The 25,106-nt window shown below is 41.9% G+C and overlaps 1 protein-coding gene across 1 annotated transcript in view; it reads left to right on the forward strand.

Annotated features, from left to right (window-relative positions):
- INPP5D (inositol polyphosphate-5-phosphatase D) overlaps positions 1 to 25,106 on the forward strand; it is a 106,238-nt gene that overhangs the window by 15,579 nt on the left and 65,553 nt on the right. Inside the window, exons 2-3 of the mRNA XM_015426822.1 lie at positions 2,164 to 2,227; positions 24,250 to 24,400. Of these exons, the coding sequence (XP_015282308.1) occupies positions 2,164 to 2,227; positions 24,250 to 24,400 (215 nt within the window). The remainder of the gene's footprint in view (positions 1 to 2,163; positions 2,228 to 24,249; positions 24,401 to 25,106) is intronic.

Here is a 25,106-nt window from a genome sequence, read left to right on the forward strand (position 1 = left end):
ACTATCTGAACCATGCAATCAACATCTTTTGATAGCTTAAAACAAAAATCCAGGACACAGACTCTAGCTGTGCAGCAGTTTTAATTTCCCATTTTACTTTTATTCTGTGCCCAGAGATTGTCACAGCAGCTAAAGCAACAGTATAAAGTCAAGTTGGCAGCAGTTAGTAGTTTCTAAAAAAAGACAAGTGCCAAGGCCCAAGCCAGCCAAAGGAAGCCATACCATCTGTTCTGGAAGCTCTCCTCCTTAATTCTCAGGAATTCACTTCACACTGTCAAATTCCTCCACATAGTGTATATACAGTAGCATGGATAAATGCTAGTGTAAACCTGGCTATACTTGTAAGAAGTAGGGCTGCAGCCAGTGGGAGACTGACCTCTAGGGCTGTCAGCCTCTAAGTGGGGCCTGGAGATCTTGCAGAATTATAACTGATTTCCAACTACAGGGATCAATAAGGCAGCTGCTTTGGAGGGTGGACCCTATGACATTCATTATATCCTCCTGAGGTCCCCTCCTCAAACCCCACTCTCCCCAGGCTCCACCCATAAATCTCCAGGAATTTCCCAACCCAGAATTGGCAATAGGGATGCCAGCCTCCAGGTGGGACCTGGGGATCCCCTGGAATTACAGTCTATCTCCAGACTACAGAGGTCAGTTCCCCTGGAGAAAATGGTTGCTTTGGAGGGTGGACTCTGTCGCATTCTACCCCACTGTGGTCCCTGTCTTCCCCAGGCTCAATTCTCAAGTCTCCAGGAGTTTCCCAACCTGGATCTGGCAACCTTACCCCCCCCATCCCCTGTCAGTGGCCGGGGGGGGGAGACCAGACAACCCTAGCTGGCAACTCTACTTACCTCCTGAAATAAGCCCTGCCAATGATATAATGACATCACCAGCGACTTATTGGCATTAGGCAAAACTCTATGATTTAGCCATAGAGTTTTGTATAATTGCTAGAGCATCACCAGTGTTGCACTGACACCACTTCTGTTTCCACCAGAAGTTATATCAGCACATCAGGACACCAATGCTCCCTCTAAGCTGTGGAGTCTTGTGAACAAAAATTCTACTTTGTGATCTACTGGCATTAAAGTTGTGAGTGAGCGATTTGGCTGCTGTGTAAATTAATTTGCTCTGGAGCCATCCTTCCTGAGCTAAGACAAAAATCTGTGAGCTGGAGGCTAAAAAACTGTGAGCTAGCTCACACTATCTCAGCTTAGAGGGAACACTGCAGGACACTAACATCCATCTTCTGCCGCCCAGCAGAACAGCTGCAGGAAGAGACAGCTGGAGGCAGTTGTTCTCCCACCCCCCCGAAGACATATGGCAACCCTAAGCCAGCCCAGCCGCCATCTTACTATTCATAGCTGCTTGGAAAAGGGCCTATAGATGTTAACAGAGATGTAAGAGAAGAGAAGAAAGGAAATGCTTCTTCTCTTGCTGGTAATGCCTAGTTTAATGGTCCCCCTACACCAGCTAAGGTTAGCAACCTCCAGGTGGGACCTGAGGTTATTCCAAAATTAAAAATGACCTCTAGACCTCAGAGAACAATTCCTTTAAAACTGGTAGCATGCTGGGGTAGGGTTAGTTTGGGATAGTTTCATTACTCAGAAGTAGTTCTTATTAAAGAAAAGGTTGGCAACACCTGGTGTAAAACTAGATGCTATTAGGATGAGAGTGGAAAAACAAAGAGTAGTAGTGGGTTCATATCTCTTGTAAGCATACAGTTAAGTCCTTAGACTCAGTATTAATTATTTTGAAATAAAGTTTCTGTTATAATGACATCTTTCCTTGCACTGGTTCTGCCCAAAGGATCAAAGTCAAGAAGCAGTCCTTTGTCAGTCTTTTGACTGACTGAATAATTAAATCCAAAAATATAATAAAATGGGTGTCTTTTCATCATGGTTATGATAACATGTTGACATGAAATTCTTTTGCTTATCTCTACCACCAGATGGGCCAGAAATACATTTTTAAAAAAACAAGGCTAAGATGTCTTAGGGATATAAATACGAGTCTTCATTGTGCATAAAATGCTTTATCCCACAGATTGTCAACACCGGAATAAAGACGACTGTCAACAGCAGTTTTTCCAGATTTAGCATATCTTCACGTAGAGCAGAAATTTCTAGCCAGCCTAACACCGTCTCTTCCAATTTATTCCAGGCATCGGAACTGTGTGTACACCTACCGGATTCTACCTAATAAAGAAAATAAGCTGGTTATCCAGGTAAGTCACAGTTGAGTATGGAAGCATAGCTTTAAATTATGTAAGTCTTATACAACAGGGGTGTTTGAGAAATGGAGCTCCAGATTCCAGCAGGATTCCTAGCAACGCTATCACAAGCCCTCACATTGGAAACCTATTTAGAGCAGCACTTACCAGGGGCATAGACCTCTGTTTCCCTTGCCTCCTCACAGCCTAGCTCACGCTGGCTCCTTTGGTTTCCCTCATTTGATTGGTTGGTGGTAGCTTTAGACCTTTAATTAAAATGCCACAGGCATATAAAGATGCTGTGCCATAGCTGCTGCTGTACCATAGCTGCTGTTCCAGCTATCCCCTGGAGGGTTCTTTTCTTGGAGATCACAGCCTGTGGTAAAATAAAGGAACCATTTAGGTTCCCAGGGAATCAGGCCAAGTCAAAAGGCTGTATGTTAATCAAGTTAAGGTAACGTGAAATGTGACCAATTAGTTTCAAGTTTGCTTTTTAAAATTATTGAGTTTATGGTTATGCTTGGATAGCTCTTTACCTGTATGCTAGTTGACTGACCTGCTGAATTACAGTACCATGTACAAGGTAAAAATAAAGCCCCTTTCAGGCATTGCAGTTTTGGTGATCCAACTTCATGCAACAGGCATGAAGGCAACTACCTTGATCCTCCCAATACATGCGGTTGCCATTTTGTGCGAATTGAGCAATGTGCTTATTTCGTAGACTTAATATACATGAATCCTTCCTTGACTCAGGTGGAGTGCCGTGGGAGTGGAGGTTTCTCGAACAAGTTAAGATAATGGGAGAGTTAGCTGTGTGTCCAATCCCTGGTGCGAACTGGGCAGCCCATTCAAGCTCAAATTCATTGGTGGTTTAGTTAGGTTGCATGAACCCTTCCAGTAATCTGGATTTCCAATCACATGTACCTGGAGCTACAAAATATGCATTTTCCTCTATTCACACAATATGGTGACTATGCATATAGGGGGGAATCACAGGTAATGTACTCTCCCATTACACAAGGTCAGAACGCTAGTTTGGTGTAGTGATTAAGTGCGCAGACTCTAATCTGGGAGAACCGGGTTTGATTCCCCACTCCTCCACATGCACCTGGCTGGATGACCTTGGGCAAGCCGTAGTTCTGATAAGAACTGTTCTTGAAAAAGAGCAGTTTCTGTCAAGAGCTCTCTCAGCCCCACCTACCTCACAGGGTGTCTGTTGTGGGGAGGGGAAGGGAAAGGCGTTTGTAAACCGCTCTGGGACACCTTTGGGTAGTGAAGGATGGGGTATAAATCCAATCTCTTCTCTTCTTCTTCTAAAAATGTAATGACTGAAAAGGGCAAGCAGGTGACTGAGCTGAAATATATTTCCACAGTATTCCATTGGGGCCAAGGAATTATCTCAAGAGGCAACATCATAACTACTTAACTCATTTGTGTGTTCAGTTTTTTTGGGTTTTTTTTAAAGCTAACTTAAAAACAGTGGGACAGGACAAGTTATTTTCATGGGCTGACCTTGTCAAGGGATCTCAAACATATAAGTGTCAGAGGGTCACAGTTTAGGACTGACTGAACTGTTAACATCCTGTATATATGTTTGGCCTGAAAAATCCTGCCAATCAGAATAATAGTATTTTGTACCAGTTAATTTTATGTGGTTGGTCACACCACTTCAAGCTGTAGCTTTTTCCAGCTAATATTATGTTGTACTTTGGTCTGTGGCTATACCTTGAGGAGTGGAGGAGTAAAACTGTTATCTTACGAGACAATGTGAGCTGTAGTTTCTTGGACAAAGGCAACTCTTTTCAATGATTTGTTCCTTATCCCCCATCTTCACCAGAATAACGTATTGTATTTTAAAAAGTCTATTGTGGCATACAACAACAACAACAATTTATTAGTACGGTCATTGACCAAATACGTAAAATAAATGAAAAGACATCAGCAGGTAAAACAGTAAAATGCATACAGATGCTATCCAGAATATCAAACATTAAAATGTTAGGAATAAAATTAAAATATTATTAGATAATTTAAAAACTCTATTTAAGTATAATATTCACTATCTAACTGCTAATAGCTTGTCTCCGGATGTTGCTGGCCTGCATGGCAAATTTTGCCATGTTTAAAGTAGTTTCCTGCTCTTTGTCAGCCAGCAACTTATCTAGGTAAAATCTTTCATTTCTCCCAGGAAATCGAGAACAAATCGGGGTTATGTAAATATCTCTAATACTTTGATACATTTTACATTCGAACATCACATGTTCCCTCGTTTCTGCCTTCTCCTCTCCACAGATACACAATCTTTCCTCATAAGGTTGTCTTTTGTATTTACCTTCTAAAACTGCAGATGGAAGCATATCAGCTCTGAGCAGGGTAAATGCTCTTCTATAGTCAGGTTTATCTAAGTTTTGTAAATATACCATTGGTATTACCTTATTTTGAGCTGTGGTGGCTCAAGTGGTTAAGACGCTGAACTGCAGGCTGTGGAAGGTCAGTAGTTCAGCAGTTCGAGACCCGGGTACCGCATGAGGGGGTGAGCTCCCGTCTCTAGTTCCAGCTCCTGCCAACCTAGCAGTTCGAAAGCAAGAAATTGCAAGCAGATAAATAGGTACCACTTTGGTGGGACGGTAACAGCGTTCCATGCGCCTTGGTGTTTAGTCATGCTGGCTACATGACCACGGAAATGTCTTCGGACAGCGCTGGCTCTTCGGCTTTGAAACGGAGATGAGCACCGCAACCCTAGAGCCGGATTCGACTGGCTTTCGAGCAAGGGAACCTTTACCTTTTTATTACCTTATTTAGTCCCACCCTTCCTGGCAGATATTGCTTTATCGAATTCAAATCATGTTGCCTTTCAACATACATGATTCTTTGCTTAACAATTTTTTTCACTCGATTATAATCCATATTAATCAGGAATTGCTTAGAAAGTCCGTAATAGCCCAATTTAAATTCTATTCTTTAATCCAGGGTGGCGCTATAGAATCTCTTTATATTAAACCTGTTAATCCAGTGGGATTTGTAAGTATTTTAAACCAATGAAGAATGGCTGCAATCCAAAGGCGTGCTTTTACAGTGACCATACCTGTTCCTATGTGAATAACTGTATTGGGAACACATGAATTAACTTGTAATATATATCTTAAAAATTTGGATTGAATTCTTTCCATAGACTGCATATGGGATTGAGATGCTGTAATACTTAAGGGAGCTCCATATAATAATTGGGCAAGTGGTTTGGCCTTGAAACTCCTAACAGCTGTCATTACATTGGGCAAGAATGTTCAAAGCTCTCTTCAAGCCAATAGGCATCCTAGAAATTATCACTGCGTCATCTGCATACATTTAGAGAGGTATATGTCTGTCAGCCATCTTTGTTGCATGCACCTGTGTCATATGCTTACTTGTTAATCAGCCTTCATTAATGGACATTTTTTCAGATTTGCCTATCTCCATACATTTTATAATCCCACAATGCTATTTTTTCATCCCCTCCTGTCCTTTCTTTTTTAGATTTAGAAAGCCCCAGCAAAGTTTGCTATATGTCATAGAAAAAGCTCATACGGTTTTGGATTATTTAATATTTAAAAATCCCAAGGCAGTAATCCAAGGAACAGCCCAGTGCCTTGTGGAGAAAGAAGTCTATTTAAATCCTGCTTTCAGTTCTCCCCGCTCCTCCAGGTCACCATTTTAGGATATTTATGATAGTGGTAGGGATAGGAGTGATTTGTCAAATCAAAGTTCAGAATGTGGACTGGACTTGTTGGAAAGTAAAATCTTTGGCAATTTGCCACAAAACCCATAAAACCAACCACCTACTAAGCTATTGTGATGCCATAGATGGCCCAAGAGGAGTGCCCAGAATTCTGCCTTCAGTTTATGTGCATGTTGCAGAGATCCAATGAGAGGAAAGTGCAGAAGATGCTACAAAATTACAGTGCTGAGTGACAGCTGTTATTCGGAAGTAGGATACTGTCTTCCCATTGTATTCAGTGAGGTAGGATACAAGCCTATCCGATTAGTAGAAGACAGGAACTGCAGAAGCCAGGATTCAGCAGATGAGCACAGAAGACTACAGACAAGAATGTGAACACACACGTATGTGAACACACAAGGAGACACTTCAGGTGTTTCTAAAAAGGCTGACACACTCTACCAATTTATCATTATATCCTTCTGGCACAAAGACTACCTGGCCTACCTAAAGCCTGCCCAGCCACTCAGATGAACAGAAGTGTCTTTAAGGGGGTAAAAAAAATTGTCTGGTGCTACGTTATTTTGTTAGCAGTATTATGAATTCATTATAAAAGCTTATCCCTGCACCCTCAAAGTAGCAGAAAGGATTGGGTAGGCTCCAGAGACATTAACAGGGGCTGACTGATCAATGACAGTTTAGAGTAATAAGGAGCAATGAGATGGTAAAGAAAGTGTGGAGGATTTTCATGGCAGCACACAGTGATGTGGACCATCTTGTTCAGATGTGACATTTTTGGTGCTCCAACCTTGCATAATGGGAGAATTAGAGACATGTGATCAATGCTCCCTCTTAGTTGTGGAGTCTTGTGAGCAAAAATTCTACTTTGTGAGCGACTGGCATTAAAGTTGTGAGCGAGCAATTTGGCTGCTGCATAAATTAGTTTGCTCTGGAGCCCTCCTTCCTGAGCCAAGACAAAAATGTGTGTGCCAAAGGCTAAAAAACTGTGAGCTAGCTCACACTAACTCAGCTTAGAGGGAACACTGCATGTGATCATCATTTTGTATGAATAGGGCAATGTAAATATCTTCCAGCTTTGGTATGTTTGTTGCAGTCATGTGCTTGCGCACAGTGTAGCTTAAAAAGCCACTTGATTGCCCTGTTCACGCAAAATGGCAACTGTACACAAAAAGAACATTGCACGAAGCACACTGTCCTGATACACAAGGTTGGAATGCCAAAAATGTTATGCCGGAGCAGGGGCTACAGTCTTATTGTCAGTGGCTCCAACTGTCTTTCATTTGCAGTGGATCCAGCCAGATTTTACACTGAAGTCTCACCCAACTCCCCTCTTTGCTAAAGCCCCTGCCCCGGGTGGCTTTTGTGCATGCAGCTCCCATGATCCCCACAGCACATGCTTATTTGATGTTCAAAGGGAACGGCTCCTTTTTTTCACCAGCAGAAAAGCCGTTTGGATCCAGCTCTCTAACTGGGAGCTGAGTAGTGATTATCATGGGGATGTTTCCTTTCTTGTCTGCTTTATTAATTTACTTTAGAGAATGATTTGCAGCCTGATCCCATGCTCCAGTGCACTGCATCATGTTCAGGTGCTATATTTCCAGATGCCTCACCCACTTGCTCTGATTCCCGTTGCATCGACACATACTTGGATATTGTGCTATTGTTACACAGTAGCAAACCTCCTCTTCCTGGATGGTCTTGTCCAGACAGGAAAATGCAGTTGCAAATGATTACTGTAGTACACAGCAGCACAATATGCTATGACATACGGATGCAGCCTGTGTGAGCAAGTCCTACTCTCTCCAGTGCAACAGCAGCAGCCACTGATTTCCAATTGGATTTGCGTCTGCTATTCTGGGAAGAAAAAAGTTCTATATAATCCATCTTCGATGCTTTGCACTTCATTAGTGGATAGAGGAATCAAATGCACTATGCTACATCTTAAGGGTCATAAGAACAGTTCTGTCCCCCTAGTGCCATACTGTGGTAAGAGATAATGGGAAAATATGTTTTTAAATTGCAAGCAGGACAAAGATTCTGGGCTGTGTTCTAGTTGCCGGAGTCAGGAGACTACTTTGGCTGTTTCTGTGCATCCTTCTGCTTGGATCCCAAAGTGTAAAGCAGGGATATCCGGGCTGTTCCTATGCTTGAAGAAGCTGCTTTTTATGTGTAGTGTTATTCACAAGCATTTCATTCAACCAGTCTTCTTTCTGCATCCTCTGAATTCTTGGCAAGGAGAGGTGTGATTTTGCTGTCCTTCAGCACTTACTGACCTCAGTGGATGTCAGGATTGCTGGCTTTGAACAAACCGGTGTTCATTTTGAGCATCTGGTCACTTTCTTCCTGCTCCTACTCTGAGGTCAGGACTCTGTGTAACAGGAAACTGTTGTGCGTAATTCGAAAGCAGGCCAGCAACTGTGACTCACTGCTCGCCAGATGAAGCTCAAACTGTAGGGTACTTTTGTATCCTTATCATGCTGGAAGCTGTCAGCCTGCTGAAGAGCAGATGAGAATTGATAAGTAGGAAGGTGGTTTTCCTGCTGGATCCCCCACTAAATCCAGAAGGAGATCTGTGCTGCATGTTAACAGGGCTACCCCACAAACATCTGTTAAAATGGATCATTGCAAGAAGAAGAGCCATAGGGAGAAGGGTCGTAAAGGACTGCTGTGGGGAGAGGACTGCAGATGAAATCCATGGTCCTTGCATCCAGAGATTATGGGATCTGACCCAGTACAACAAGAGCATTATACAGTTCCTGTCAAATTGCTAGAATAAATTTTGTTGTTTACCCCTTAACAGTAGGCTAGTTAGGGTGTGCTGGCAGAAATTTCCATACAGAGACGGGCACAGCTTCATCTCCACAATACATCCACTATCCCCGTTGCCAAAAAGTACTCACAGGAAATATGACACGGTGCATCCTTTGCATCTGATGTCAGCGAGGAGGCCTGTTGCAGGAAGTACCAAATACATTTGAAGCTGCCGTTCTAGGCAGGGTGTTACAGGCCAGGAAAGAAGCTGGCATGGTTGCTGCTAAACCTGTTTTTGTATGGGATAGAATTACGTTTTGTATGGATTTTGTGAAATATTTTAATCTAGTGTGTCCTCTGTTTTAATATACTATGGGGCTTACTTCAGTATAGTGACCTAAATAGAAAAGAGGGAAATTCATGCTTGAGAGAGCGCATAGATGGCCTCTGTTCTTTTAAATATCTCTTAGGTACTACTTGGCTCTGAGCTCTGTCTTCTAATTGTCTAGAAACCAGGCTTGCCAGGGCTTGGTTGGGAAACACCTGGAGATTTGCGGGGGTGGAGCCTGAGGAGGGCGGGGTTTGTGGAGGGGAGGGACCTTAACATGGTACAATGCCATAGAGTCCATCCTCCACAGCAGCCGTTTTCTGCAGGAGAACTGATCTCATTAGCCCAGATAGTAGTTGTAAATGCTGGGGATCTCCAGGCCCCACCTGGAGGTTGGCTGCCCTACTAGGATCCCTATATAATTATCCTGCATAACACTAACTTTTTGTGGTTCCTGAAAGTAATAATGAAAATGTGCAAGTGTAGCTCCCAGAGCCCCCTGGTTCTAAGCAGGGTGGTATTGTCCATCCGATGCAAATGCTGAGGCTGCTGTAGCCATGGGCAGTAACGACCCAGGCCAGTAGCAGATAGCAATGGCCATGTGGGGAGGGGGGCTGCATGAACAAGAAACTGTGTTTGAATGAGAGTTCACTCACTTAATTGAAAAATATGTACTGCATTATATTGAGTAGGGTTGCCAAATCTCAGATGGGGGAAGCCAAACTGAGAGATCACGGGAAGAGGTGGAAAACTCCAAAAAAACATCCGTGATAAAAATAACGAAGAGTTAATAAAGATAAGTTGCAAAAACATTTACTGAAGTATTTCTGTAGTTCTGTAAGGAATATCCTTCTGTCATCGCTCACACGCTAACAAATACTGCGCAATGGGAACATTTGTTTCGCAATATATACTTTATCTGAGCATGTAGCAATCCCAATCCTGTTATTAGTCAACATGGAATGTTTCCAGCAAGAGTTGATAAGTAGTATTTGATAAGAATTGGGATTGCTACACGCTCAGATAAAGTATATATTGCGAAACGAATGTTCACATTGCGTAGTATTCGTTAGTGTGTGAGCGATGACAGAAGGATATTCCTTACAGGACTTTAGAAATACTTCAGTAAATGTTTTTGCAACTTATCTTTATTATTTTGTTATTTTTATCATGGATGTTGTTTTTGGAGTTAAACCCCAGATGGGAGCTGGAGATCTTCTGGAATTACAGCTGATCTCTGGACCTACAGAGATTAGTTCTCCCAGAGAAAATGGCTGCTTTGGAGGGTGGTATCTATGGCATTATATCCTGCCGAGGTCCCTCCCCTCCTCAAAGCCCACCCTCCCTAGGCTCTACCCCCAAAATTTCCAGGTGTCTCTGAACCAGGAGCTGGCAACCCCAAAACGTGGCTCAGTTCCAAAAATAAAGTGCTTTGTTCTCTGGAGAGCCAGTTTGGGTGTAATGGTTAAGTGTGCGGACTCTAATCTGGGAGAACCGGGTTTGATTCCCCAGTCCTCCACTTGCACCTGCTGATGTGACCTTGGGTCAGTCACAAGCTCTGGCACAGCTGTTCCTGAAAGAGCAGTTTGTGTCAGAGTTCTCCCAGCCCCACCCACCTCACAGGGTGTCTGTTGTGCGGAGGGGGAGGGAAAGGAGTTTGTAAACCGCTCTGAGACGCCAAGTGAAGGGCGGGGTATAAATCCAATCTCCTCTTCTTATTATTATTGTCCTTTGGACTAGAAACTCTCAGCCTCAGTGTTTCCCATCTGTAAACGGACTGTTTTCTAGCATGTCTTTTGAGTGCCTAATTCCTTAATAATTTGCTGTATATATGTAAACTATGACTGTGCTCACCTACTTTTAATTCTTGCTTTGTGCAAGTAATCTGGATTATCATTTAAGGAAATAGTAGATGTGCATGGAATGCCAGCCCCCAGGTGGGCCCTGGAGATCTTCCAGAATTACAGTTGATCTCCAGATTAGAGAGATCAGTTCCCCTGGAGAAAATGGCAGCTTCTGAGGGCCAGCTCTATGATATACGATAGATGAAATTTCCCCCCAAATTCTCTCCTCCACAGGCAGTGCCCCCCAAATTTCCAGGAATTTCCCAGGTGGGAGCTGGCAACCCTAGTTACACTAAAACGAACACAGCATTTTCTGTGGATTCCAAAGGCTTTGCCTCAGACTCAGGGGATATATCCTGTTACAGCTGGGTTCCCTTCCAGTGCACACTGACTCTGGACATATTTCACTGTGGTCTGTGTCTGGGTGTTTCCATGTGGGATCGTTACCCAGGTGGGACACAGCATGCTCCTGCTTTATTGAGGAACTTACACATGACGTTGCGCCCTTTCTGATCATGACTTTTGGGGCTCTCGGGCTTTCCCTTTCAACCTGGAGCAAAGAAGAGCCTCCTTTGCTCCAGCTTCAAAAGGAAACAGTGTACTGTCTGGCTGCAGGCAGAGCCTCCTTGTGAAAGCTCTGCCTGCAGCCAATCCATGGAGGGGGCAGAGCTTAGAACTGGCAGCGCTAAGCTCCAGCATCCCACCTCCCCCCCCCCTTTAGGCCTTTTACAGGCCTTTTTTTGCTCCTTAACAACTGAGCTGCTGCTCAGCTGTTGGGAGGGGGGGATTGCTGGGCTCCAGGAGGACCCAGCAAGATTCTCATCAAGTCAGCACTTTTGTGCCAATGTAACAAGGGTAGAGAGGGACAGCACCAACAGTGAGCACTTCAGGGACAGAGTGTGTGGATGCTGTCCTCACGGGTATTCATCCTGCTGCTTGCACAGTGTGTGTGTGGGGGTACCATTCCATGTGGAACCAGCGTATACATTTACCTGTCCTAGATTTTAATTTTAAAACACCTTGTTTTATTTTGCATATGAAGTCATATGAGGTCATATCACTATTATTGGGTTCAGCCAAGATTAACAATTACATTTCACAATACATTATCAGGAGAATGACTTATACTAGGTAAAAACTTGGAGGGGAGCATGCTTAAGATGCATCCAGCTCATTCCAAGCTGAAGGTGAATGCTCAAAAACAATAGCTGCATGTGGTTGCCAAGGAGTGATCCCTCAGGCAGTCCCCTACTGTCAAACAGATAATCTCAGGAAAGGAAAAGCTGGGGGGGGGGGCGGAGTTGGCTAATAATAGAAAATTCTGAAGGGAGAGGCTAATTAACACCCAAGTTTGTACAAGACAGAATATGTTATATGCTCCTGTAACTGTGTTATCACCAGATTTTAAAAATGACACAAGAAAACTGTAATATGAACACAAATAAAAATGGTCACTGTGAATGAATGACGAAGAAACAGGTACTAGCACTGACTGAGTGGCAGTGTGAAATATTTGCTGTTGCTGTCATGGCTGACACATTGAGGCGTCTCTTCTGAGTGAGAAAGACGGGTTTCAAACATGCTTGTAGAAAGCTAGCCTGTACTAATTTTTAAAACAGTAAAGGATTTGTTAATTTTTCCCAGTCTTCTGGCTGTGAGCCTTGAGCTTGAAGATGCTTAGAATAGAACTTGGGACCTTCTGCATGCAAACCATGTGCTTTACTGCTGCCTGCTCAACCCCAGCCTCCACCTCAAACCCAGACACAATCGCTGGCACCATTCCTCAGCATGCCAATACGGATTGAATCGCCTGATGCCTTTAAAAGCAGCCACAGGAGGCTGCTAAATTAATCAAGCAGCTGATGCAGTAGTACCTATTTCTTTTCATCTTCAGCCACAAAGATTATAACAGCTTTGGAGAAAGGATATATACTGTGGTGATCGAGTGAGAGTTAGGCATGCTTCTGCTTCCCCAGTCAAATCAGCAGTTCTCCCTAGTTATTTATAAATAAAATTACAGACATTAGGAGGTGGGACGGCAGAACTCCTGCATTACAATTTCTGTTCTCTCCTGATTGCAAGGATCCCTGGTTGGAGAACTTGCACGTAAGGTTCCAAGCATATCAACCATGGCCACCAGACCTGACATTCACATCCAGAGAAAGCCTGTGTATTTCCTCACTTTTGCTAGAAAGGAAAAATAGCAGTTCAGGCTTAAGCAGAGTTAGACCATTCTGAATCCACTGACTTCAGTGGACTTTGAGGGTGTAGCTTTGCTTAGGATTGCACTGAAAGCATCTTATTTATCTTTTTGTTAGTTCATAATTGCAACCATACAATTTTAACTATTTTACTTCATTTATACCTCATTTATACTTCATTTCTCCCCAGTAATGGCTCAAACTGGCAAACATCATTCTCTTCTCCTCTTTTTTTATCCTCCCAACAACCATGTGAGGTAGGTTAGGCTGACAGTGTATGAGGAAGAAAAAGAGTTAGTTTTCATACTCTGCTTTTCTCGATCCCAAGGAGTTTCAGCGTGGGTGACCATTGCCTTCCTCTCCTCTCCTCACAACAGTCACCTTGTGACGTAGGTGGGGCTGAGAGAGTTCTGAGGGAACTGTGACTAGCCCAAGGTCACACCTTTATGTGGAGGAGTGGGGAATCAAACCCTTGTTCTCCAGATTAGAGACTGCTACTCCTAGCCACTACACCACACTGGCTTTCATGCCCGGCCCAAAGTCACCCAGAGTGCTTCTGTAGCAGAGTGGGAATCTGACCTAGGATCCTAGTCTGACATACCACACCAGGTCTTACTGGAAGGCTATCATTGCATTTATAAAAAGAACTTTTTTTTTCATTCCTCATAATTCACCTTGAGTGTATATTTTCAGGGGAAAGGGGTGTAGAAATTCTGTTTCTGGGGGATCACTGCCAAGTGTAGCTAGGTGAACCACCCAGGGGGCTAGATAACAAGGAGGACAATATTTTTTTAAAAAAGTAAAAAGACCAAGGAGGACAATGTTTATGTACCTTAATAGCTGTGAAAATATGTTGTTTGGTTTCATTCTTTTTCTGATTCTGGTAGCAGAGGGTGAAAAAACGCCAGTACCTGGCTGTGACTGGGAAGATAAATACCTATTTTGGTGACTTACCATAGGGATTCCTTGCCTCTGCTTCCCTTTCATTCAGATGGTGGATTTGTATGGAGATACACAGCTGCTTCCTAACCTGTTTTGTCATATACTGGAGTGTTTTTCTCCTGAAAATGTTGTTATATATCTAAAGAAGAGACAAAACAATAATTTAACTGGAGTCTCGTCATTTGTTAAGAACTGTAGTTTCCTCATCTTTTATTTGTGAAGCCAGAGTTGGCTTGCTTTGGATAATATGGGCATCATATTTCCACACATTTAACTTTCAAGAACAGCTAAACCTGAATACAAGTAATGAACACAGTTTGCTCTCAGCCCCCTAAAATGCCTCATATTCTTCCTCTCATGCTCATTCAGTTTACTTTCCCTTCCACCCGCAAAACTGTATTAAAAATAGTCTGAACTTATGGTTGGTTTGTATTTTGGGAATCAGCTCTTTTTCTCAGCTGTGAATCCTATCTAAGGTCACATTGCTAGGATATGCTCCTAGAACTGCTTAGCATAACATTATATGTAAGGTTTTAAATATTTTCAAATGCTTTGGAAATGGAGTGATTAATTTCTTAGATAGTTGTTCTTAACTGATTGGACATAATGGAAGTGGCAATAGTTGCATTTATTTGAGTAAGAATGTTTAGGATGTTTGTGTTATAAAGCTCTTTAGGGCATTCGAGGTCAGGTTTTTTAAATAGCTGAGTCTTCATCAGATAATTGAATTGGATTAGCCTCTGATCTTTTGGAGATTGGCTTTACTTCTTGTCAACAGCAGGGAAGGTGACAATCTGTGTCTGGACTGTCCCACTTGAGACTGGGCATGCAGGGACTTTTATGCATGGCAGAACAATCCATCTACCATCTAAAATGGTACCATCCAGGCAAAAGTTATCACTTCATCTGCCGCTTCTCAGAACTCGGTCATGGAGTTTGAGGATATATAGGATTTTTTTCTAGAATGTTTATTAGATAACCTGTTGTTTATTTATAATAAAGCCTATATAGATATATTAACATGAATACTGCTCTCAGTTTTTCAGGTGTGAGAAGGTGAATTTCAGGGTAGCATATTCATCTTTTGAGTGTCTTGCCATACACCCCCCCTCTTCTTCTGATGGTGCAATGGCTGAACTTATCCACCACAACAATGGGACTGATCCATTCTGTAGATTTCTCTGTCTTGATTATCACCTCTAATTTTGCCATATGTTTCTGTTCCTTTTTTAACCTTATTCTTTAGCACCACTGGAATGTTTCAAGAGACATTAATCACAGGTACCATATGTGGTACTTGTGGATTTATTCTATATAGACCATTGCAGGTCAGGCATTGCAATACATCTTCTGCTACTCCTTGCTGGTTTTCAGAGAGTTCAAAGATCCTATTGGGCATGTGTGGCTTGAAACCCATATTGAGCACATGTGGTTTGCACATGGTCTTTAAAGAGGCCTGTGAATGAGCAGAGAAGGATGATTAGCTGCCCCCAAATCTGCCTAAGCCCAGTGCCTCCCCTGCCCTCATTGCTAAGTTGGCCATGCATCCCTCTGATTTTTGTCACCAGTGTTTTCTCTTTTAGTAATTGAGTGCTGAGACTTGGTTCTGTATTTAGTGTTTTATAAGATTGTAAAGACTTTGCCATTTGTGCCCCTTGCAGTGATAACTCAGTGGCTTGGAAGACATGTGTGGCTATTTGACTTGCCACATGTGACTTTTCTGTGCACCATTCCCCAGTGTGGCATCTGCCCTATGTTCCAGGAAAGTAAGTGAAATATACTGGGTTTGAGACACGTATAGTGATCAGCTCATAGTTTATTTGTGATTTCAGTTCAACACAAGACAACTCTAGCAGGACCGAAGTCCTGCTTAAATCCATACACAACACCACACACACCCCACACACACTACCCATGATAGGCTATTTACAGTGCGACTCTTGATCTATAGGTTCCAACCAAGATCCTAGCTATCTATTGTTCTAGGTTTCAAGGTTGCTCAGTCAATGCCGGGCCCAGGACATAACACCAAACAAGGCCATTGTCTGGTGGTTAGCAGGTAGTTCCACCTTGAAATGGCAGTCAACAGAGGTTGGCAAGCTGTGAGCCTCCCTGTTTCAAATTTATTATTACTATTATTCATATTATTACTGCTATTATTCTTCTAGGGCCTATTGTTAGTTTTAGGTCTTTAGCCTTAACCGTAAAAAATACCTAGTCTTCCTATATTATTGTTGATCTCATTCTCAAATCTAACCCATTTCTGTTCTCTTTCCTCTCCTAACTCTAGTAGTGATTTAAGTTGGAATGCATCATAATAATTATTTAGATCTGAATCTCTTTAATCTTATTCTGTACCTTAGGGTTATATTTTTCCATTTATTTATTTTTTTTGTAAATTATCTAATTCCTGAAGTTTGGGTTGTCTTTTCTATACCATTCTTTTTTTAATGTTCTTTTCTTTCTTTATACAATATCCTCTTATTACCGCCTTGGCAGCATCCCATAATATATTAGTAGGTACCGTCCCTCTGTTTTCTTTAAAGTATAAACTTATCTGTTTCTCCATGTATTTTCTATCTTCTGCTTTAATCATTATTAAATTATTATATCTCCATGTTCTTTTTGTGTTAACTTGTTTTATTTCAAGTTCAATACTTATTGGTGTGTGGTCCAGTATCCAAATTGGATGCGTTTTAATGTCTTTTATAACCATATTTTTTTCTAGGATTATATAGTCTATGCAGGATGGTGTTGTGTGTCTACTAGATGTGTGTAGGCCTCGGTTGTATGCCTATAAACTCATGCGCTTCTTTCAATCCCCATTCCTCTAGTTTAATATTTTTTATCTTTTGTAATGTCAATATTTAAATCTCCTGTTATAATTATTTCTCCTTCCGAGAATTGTTGGATCTTCTTAAAAATCTTAGTTAAAAATTTATTTTGCTTTTTATTTGCTGCGTAGATGTTTACTATTGTATACCATTTTCCTTCCAATTTAAATTTCACTATTAGGTATCTACCTTCCTTATCTATTAACTTCCCGACAACTTCAGCTTGAAACTTCTTGTGGATCAAAACTGCCACGCCTCTAACCTTGGAGTTACTTCTGGCTTCTGCTAGGACCTGCCACCTTGGGTCATTTAGTAATGGTTTTCTGTCGTGTGTTTTTTTATGTGTCTCCTGCAAACACATCAAGTCTATCCTTTGTTCTCTAGCCATTTTGGATATCCTATACCTCTTGAGATTTGACATTAAACCGTTTACATTCAGTGAAAGTACTCTTATTGTCCTGTCCATTTCCCATCTTGTTTTGAGTCTTGGGCCTCCCTGGCTGGGGATGTTTAATATCATTCATTAGATAAACCCCTCCCTTCCCTCCCCCTCCCTGTGGTTGAGACAGAATTTGGGATGAAAACTTCATCTCGTCTCTCCACCTTCTAGAGTGCACACACCCCTTCCCTCTCCTTGACTTTTACACTTAGTAATTTAGCTCATTCAGCATTTGTATACTTCCCTTTTATGTAGTTTCCTCATGTGAGTCTGTCCTTGGTCTTTTCTTGGGTCTTTCTGAGCCTCCTTCTCCACAGTCATCTGTTGTTCCTAATCCTTCCCCTAGTTCCTGGTCTCTAAGATCATCTGTGTTTATTCTTAGTTGCTTGCAGAGTTCCATTGCCTCCATGGGGTTTTGTGCTATGAGCCTCTTTCCTTCCTTAAACCCTAGTATCGTGGAGGGATAGCCCCACAAAAATTTCACATTATTGGCGTAAAGTCTTTGGCCAAAGGGTCTCATTTAATTTTTCTTCTTTATAGTCTCCTGACAAAAGTCTTCCCTCACCCAGACCTTTTTCCCTCTAAAAGTCAGGTCTTTTCTCTTTTTTAATGTTTTATAAACTTGTTGCAGTTTTTCCCTGTTGAATTTAACAATAACATCTCTGGGGGTTCCTCCCCCCCCTTCTCTGCAGTCTATGAGCTCTTTCTATCTCTTCCGGTTTCACCTTTATTCCATTTTCTTCTATCCACACTCCCAGCGTCTCTTCCAAAGTCTTATTACCTACTTCTTCCGATATCCCTGCCAGAATTAATTTAGCTCTTATATTCCGGTCTGAGAGATCAGTAAGTTGGTTGGTTAATTGTTCTATCTTTTGTTTATTTTTTGAGCCTGCTCCTTAGCAGCGGTTGCAGTGTGTTTTATTTCTCTAATTTCCTCTGTGATTTCTGTAATCTTCTCATTAACTGCTTTAATCTCTTCTCTCAATTTTTCCTGAGATGCGATTACCTTGTTTTCAAACGCAGACAGCTGTTCGGATAACTCTCAAATGTTTTTTGCCATTGTCTAATGAGGGTTGTTCGTCAGTCCTGGGCATTTCCTCTTTAAGAAATACTAAATAATTGCTCTCCTACTGCACTTTGAAGCTTGAGCCCTGCTTCTTCTGCTTCGTCTGTTCATCCTCTACTGACCCTGTCCTCCCCCCCCAAAGATAAGACTATTTACATTATTTTGAGCTATAAAGATAGTTGTTCCTCGGAGAGGTCTGGGCTTGCAGCCGGCTTACTCAGCGCATGCGTACATCTCGAATGTCCCTTCATGTTGTTCACATTTCCAACATATACATTTATACATTATACATTTATACATTCTGGCCATTTTCTCTGGAGACATATACCAACAGTACATCATCTTGCCAGCCTACAGGTGGGGCCTGGAGATCTTCTGGAATTACAACTGATCTCCAGACTACAGTGTTCAGTTCCCCTGGAGAAAATGGCTGCTGTAGAAAGTAGACTGTGTGACGTTATTACCCTGCTGAGGACCCTGTCTAAACCCTGCCCTCTCCAGGTTGCACCCCAAATTTTCATGAATTTCCCCACCTGGAGTTGGGAATCCTGCTTCTCATTCTCTTCCCAGCATGAAGCAGAGTAGCCTTGGCCCTTGGCCATTCACTTTCACCTGAACTTCAGGCCTCATGCTAGGAGCTCAAGATAACAATAAGGGAAGTAAAAGGCACACAAGTTTTGTCCTGCAGAAGCATGCTCTGAGCCTTCCAGCAGTTCTGATTTGAAGTTTCCTTTCAGAATATTCATGGCCCATCCGGCAGTGGGAAGCCTGAGCGGCTCGTCTTTCCATCTCTGCCTTCTTGTTCATTCCGTAGCATGGGACGGAGCAGGCTCCTGCAGCTGCTGGCCAGATCAAAGCAACTGTGCTCTGCAGAAAAGAGACAAGTGCTTCATCATTTGTCCCCTGCAGAACTCTTCCAGCATTTAACTGGCCAGTAGTACTGTCAGCTTCAGACTACCACACATTTGCAAGGTGCACTGGAGGGCTTTGGATTTGGTAGTTTCTCAAGCCATTTGACCTGAGCCTGGGTGATGACGAGTGAAGAGAAAATTATCCCATTAGAAATTAGGATAATTACATCATTAATATAAGATAAAGATATCTTCACAGCACAAGACATCTTCTCCATGGTGAAGGTGTAGCTGGAAGCCATTTTTGTAGTTGGCTTTGCCTCCTGTGGCAGCCATTTTTGTAGTTGGCTCTGCCTCCTGCGGCAACCAGTTCTGTGGTTGCATTGCATCCACCACCCTGTATCAGAATTCCACTCCTTTTATTATAGTTTTGCTGGATATTGCAACACTGTAATGTTAAAAAGTTAAACATTGTTAATAAAAAAAGAATTCCACTTCTCGTGACAGTGGCAAGCCTTCTCGTACTCTATAAAGCAATATGGACATTGATAGTGCTATATAAAATGACAATGACTATCATCTTCTTCTGGGCTGGGAATCAATCTCCTCAGCAGGGCCAAAGGGGAGTGGGAGTCCCGTTTGTACTGAGCTTGAGGTCAAAGGAGGCCTCAGATTTAGACACTTGTTAATTTTGTAGCAATTGATAAGTTCCACAACTTTTTAATGTGTGTCATGTGCCACTGTTTCTTCATTTTTATTATGGCTAGGGGCCTCAAAAGCTAGAAGTGGCCCAGGCTTCTCTGGACCTCTGAGAAGGCCTGTTCCCTAGTAGGGGTTGACCTACCAAGTGTCTGCTAAGGATTGTCAAAGAATCATTCTCTCCCACATTCCATTCAGATTTAGTAGTGCATCTATCAAGGAGCACTGACAAAATGTGGCATGTACAACTCTTCTCATGAGCCAAGAGAGAAGGGGTGACTGGGTAGTGGAGGACAAAGAAGACTTCAATTACAAGGATGTTTAAACTGAGAAGACTGAGGAACAAAATATTTGTCCTGCCATATAAGAGGATTTTAGAAGGCAGTCACAGGCATGTAGAAAAGAAGGTTAGTTTATGAGGAGCTGGAAACTGCAAGGAGGGTTGGCAATGGGCTTTTGGTAGGTAAGATGTGGTGAGTTGACACACTGGGGTTGGATAGCTGAGATCCTCTCAAATACCTTTACTGATTACTTCCTTCCCCTATCACAACTAGTGATTTGTAGGTGAAATTTATTATGGAAGTCTTCTGGGAATCTGGTGGGTAGGGGTTTTAGCTAACCCATATAAATTTGAACATCCTGTACTATATGAAGCTAAATGCAAAACTGAAGTAATTTCATTAATATTGTTTACAGTGAACCTGATCTTTATTCTACTGATTCAGCAAGTATAATGTACTAAACTATGAAGTAGGGCTTAGGTAGGGCTTACATTTTCAACATGATAACTCAGTAGTCTAAAAAAAGAAGAAGAAGAGAGTGTCTTCTAAAACTTAAACAGGCACCTTGTAAAATTGTGGTCTTCATCAGCTAAAGAAAGGGACTGTCATGGACTTCAGCCAGAATCTCAACTTGCTTTCTGTGGTTGTGCATTTTTCACTTCTGCTTACATTGCTTGTTTCCATTTATGTTCCTCTTTTAAAAGAAAGAATGAGAACCCATGTAGATTCAGTTACTATTGCTTTCTGCTTAGATCTTGCCATACTTCAGATCAGGATTAAAATAGAAGTCGAAATTTTGGTTGGGAGGGCCAATGAATGTAACAGCAAAAGGTAGCTTGCACCAGAAAATAATTAATTAAGTTGCTGCATTTGAGGAAAGGAAGAATTGTGCCAGGGAGCCCAAGGCTCTCGTGTTTTTACATGTTTGTTTGACATCACAACCGAAGTGTAGGTTTTGTGATAATGTGACAAATGCTGTTAATTGTTTGTCTGCAGTTATATCAATAGTTTTGGTACTATGCTTTCTCATTCTCTGGAACAATGTAGAGTTCTAGCAATGGGTTTGGCTGGAGTGATATTTTATTGGCATAATACAGTTATTACTAATAAAGAGAAAGGACAGCTTCAAAAGTAGTAAAGAGCATTCAATATAGGAGTTACGTCCTACAAAGAGAATAGAATCATGTATTTTAAAATGCTGTGTTATAAAGGCTAGAGTTAGCTGCTGCTGATTTTTTTTTAAAGTCCACTTATTACTAACAGAATTATGGACTTCTGAGACCAATATGCTGATATCTGTCAGTCCATGCAGGATAATAGACCATTAGTATTTCAGTGCTTATGAATGCATTGGGGCTTTTTTACTAATAAAGTCACAACATAAGATAAATAGGAAGTGAACATCATATGATAACCTATTATAGAGTTTTAAACCCCTCAAGGGAATACTGTCAAAATGTTATTGTTAAAAAGCAATTTAAATCTGAAATAAGTTCACAAAGAGTTGGTTGATGACTATGAACTGGTACTTTCAGAAGAAATGTGGTGTGTTACTTCTACATATGAAAGTAGATATTGAACATCTACTAAACTGAGGTCCCTGCCACACGGGACGGCTGAAACGCGGCTAATCAGAGCCGCACCGAACTTGAGATGCCGCGGCGGGATCCCACGGATCCCCTCAGCTGCGGTGCATCGCTCCCCGGCACGATCAGATGACCGGGAGCAAGAGTCCTATGGGAGGGGGAGGCTGCCGAACTGCGCATGCTCGAGCATGCACAGTACGGCTGGGGGCCAAGATGCGGCGGCGCAAGGACGCGCTACCCAATCCCACGGCCCACCTTGAGCCACTTCAAGGGATACAACCACCTAGGTAGGTGGTGTTTTTTTGCTGCGCGGTATCGGCGTTTGGGACGAAACAGGGACGGGCAGGCAACGATTCCCAGATGTTGTCATGGGATCGCGCCCGTTTGCTCTGCCCCCGTTCCGTCCCCCTCCCGGCCCAAAACGCCTCGTATGAACAGGGCCTGAGAGAGACTAATTTAGATGGTACCTAATGCCTGCAAAATTAAGCAAGTTCAGTAGAATGTATGCAAATGCATACTGGATACATACAGATCCATCTGCTGATGATTTTCTTACGTGATGGGGACATGTAAGGATCAAAGACTAATCAATCAATTAATTAAAGAAAATATATAGCCCTCCTGTCTGTTATTAAAATAACACTCAAAATTGCTTATAACAATAAAAACAAATAAAAGATTAAAACAATAAAAGTAAGAAATGAAAACGTGTCAGCAGAAGCCAAAAATCACCACAAAAACAATTTTAAAAACTGACATTACCTTGTACAGCATCCACAAGATAAAAGAACAGGTAGTAAGAACAACAGCTAGAAGAATCAACATGTAAATCAGGGTGAACAGAAATTTCAACCTAGTTGAAATCAGGAATATATTTTGGTATATATTATCATTATCTGTATTAAGTTTTCTAGTTGGTTATCTAAAACATAGTGAGAATATGAAGTTGTTGCTAATTTAAATGCAGGGATCTGATTGGGAGATGGGAGGAACAATGGGCTGAAGCGGTAGCTCTTGTGAAAGGAAATCAGTTGAAGGATGTTGCATAGAAAGAAAGATTATTGCACAATAGTCATGTTCTATTACTTATGTTATGATTGCCTAGTAGACAGGATGGCTAAGCAGAATTTCCATTTTCAGAGGCAATTGAATACCAGTTGCTGTGTAAAAACTAAAGGGCATCTATGCCCTGCTTCTGTGCCTTCTAGGAAAGGGCATCTGGTTAAGCACTGTGTGTAACAGGATGCTGGATTAGATGGATTTTGGGCATGATCCAGCACAGCTGAATCCCAGCAACCTATCCCATCCTTTTAAATAGCTGATACTATGCTCCTCAGCTCTCTGGGCTGAAAAGAGAACCTGGCTTCTATCTATTGCCCTTTTCAGTTCTTACATTTTTTACACTTCTACCTTTTATATCCCCTTGCCGTTTTGTGTGAACACGGCAGTGCAGATATTTTCCAGCTTTGGTATGCAGATTAGAAACTCGGGTTTTCTGTGAGTACATATTTGTGCATACTGAAGCTAGAAAATACATGCATTACTACATGAGTAGCATGCTCTACTGTTACTTGAGGAAGTAGCATCAGAAATGTAACAAATGAAAAGGGCTTATGTCTCCTTGTTTTAAAGGTCCAGAACGAAAAAGAAGTGCAACACTCTTTCAAATTCAGACAGAATCTGCAAGCCTGCAATGTCCTTGAATGGGAAAGGCCATTGCGGAGCTAGAAAATCTACATTTTCCAGTTTTGCAATGTTCCAATTTGGGCATTGATTACTAAATGTTGTTCTTAAATGTTGTTTTTAAAATCTGTGATGCTCTTTGTAGGTTTTTATCCATTTTTATCGCTTTGAATACTTTGAAGCAGAGAATACATTTGGTACATTTATATAATAACTAGATTTGAATCCAGAAGCACTTGAGTAGCACCTTAGAGACTTAGAGCTTTCAAGAGCATGCACCCCAGAAATCTTGTTGGTCTCAAAGGTGCTGCTGGACTTGAATCTAACTGTTCTACTGCTGACCAACACAGCCACCCTCCGAAATTATATTACTAAAATAAATGAATTGTGGGAAGAGATTCTGCAATGCAGCCATGGTCATTCTGACTCGGGGTGGGGGAATACATGACTGTGGCTGCCACTAGTTTGCTTGCCTGGGAACAATTCTTATTTGGTCAAAAGAAGTAACACATTGTACTCCACATACAGATCCAAATGAGCAGTTGGCAAGGCAAAAACACTTATCTGTGGGACAAGCACAGCAAAGCAGTGGAAAGCAGTAATGCGCACTTAGTTTGTAGTGTGTAGGCCAGAGGGCCACTGCACTCGCATGGTAATTATGAATGCACAGCTGCTTTGCGTGGGTAGCAGTCCACTGTAAGTCTGGAAAGCTGATTTTTCTTGGTATGACTTCTGACTCATTCTCATTCCTGCAAAAACAGTGTTGGGAATATTCGCCAGCAATGTTTGATGTGTGTACTTTGTGGGATACTTTCAGGCATCTGAGGGTGTTCCAGTGCAGTATTTCAACAACTTGGAAGAACTGATTGAGTTTTACAAAAAAGAGAATATGGGCCTGGTCCGGAGCCTCAAATACCCAGTCCAACGGGAAGAGGATGAAGCAACAGATGACCCGGAGGAATATGTGGGTAAGGAATCAAAAACATGGATTCATGTATCATGTTCTGCTCTTAACCATCATTTTATTTGAAGCATTTTTATCCCACACTTTTGACCAAAGTTCACAGGATGGCTTACAATATAAAACAATAAACAGTAACATCTGGCAGCAATAAAATACAAATAACATTCACAATTAGGAGTCTTTGTAGAAAAGGAAAAGGAAAACATTAATGAAGCAGGCCTGAGGCTGAGATTAGCTGGAAAGAACATGTTCAAATTGTCTGGAGGGTAAGTAGTAAGTGCTAAGACTCTACCTATTGCCATGCCTCTGAAAAGATTGTCTTTTAAAAATCACAAGCCCTTCATGGAAGAAGTAGGTGCCACATCACTGAAGAAGTTGCTGAACCCATCATTGGGGTTTGAAAATAATGTCCCCCCTTCAGTTTGTACACAGTCAGTTTGTTCTGTGCTTGACATTGATTCTCTGGTTTGACATTTGTCCTCTTTTACTTGCAGTGCCATATTAGCACTGGATTCTGATGGGCACTCTGTGATTGCACTGGTACTGCTGGGCACTCTGTATATTGTACTGGTTCTGCTGGCCTAGCAAAAATGCCCTCCCTTGCTTGGATTGTGATTGAGCTGGCATTGCCACATTGGCACTGAATTCTGCTGGGCACTCTGTGATTGCACTGGTACTGCAGGGCACTCTGTACACTGTACTAGTTTTGC

Source organism: Gekko japonicus, unplaced genomic scaffold, assembly GCF_001447785.1.
Source record: "Gekko japonicus isolate JY-2015 unplaced genomic scaffold, Gekko_japonicus_V1.1 scaffold14, whole genome shotgun sequence".
NCBI lineage: Eukaryota > Metazoa > Chordata > Lepidosauria > Squamata > Gekkonidae > Gekko > Gekko japonicus.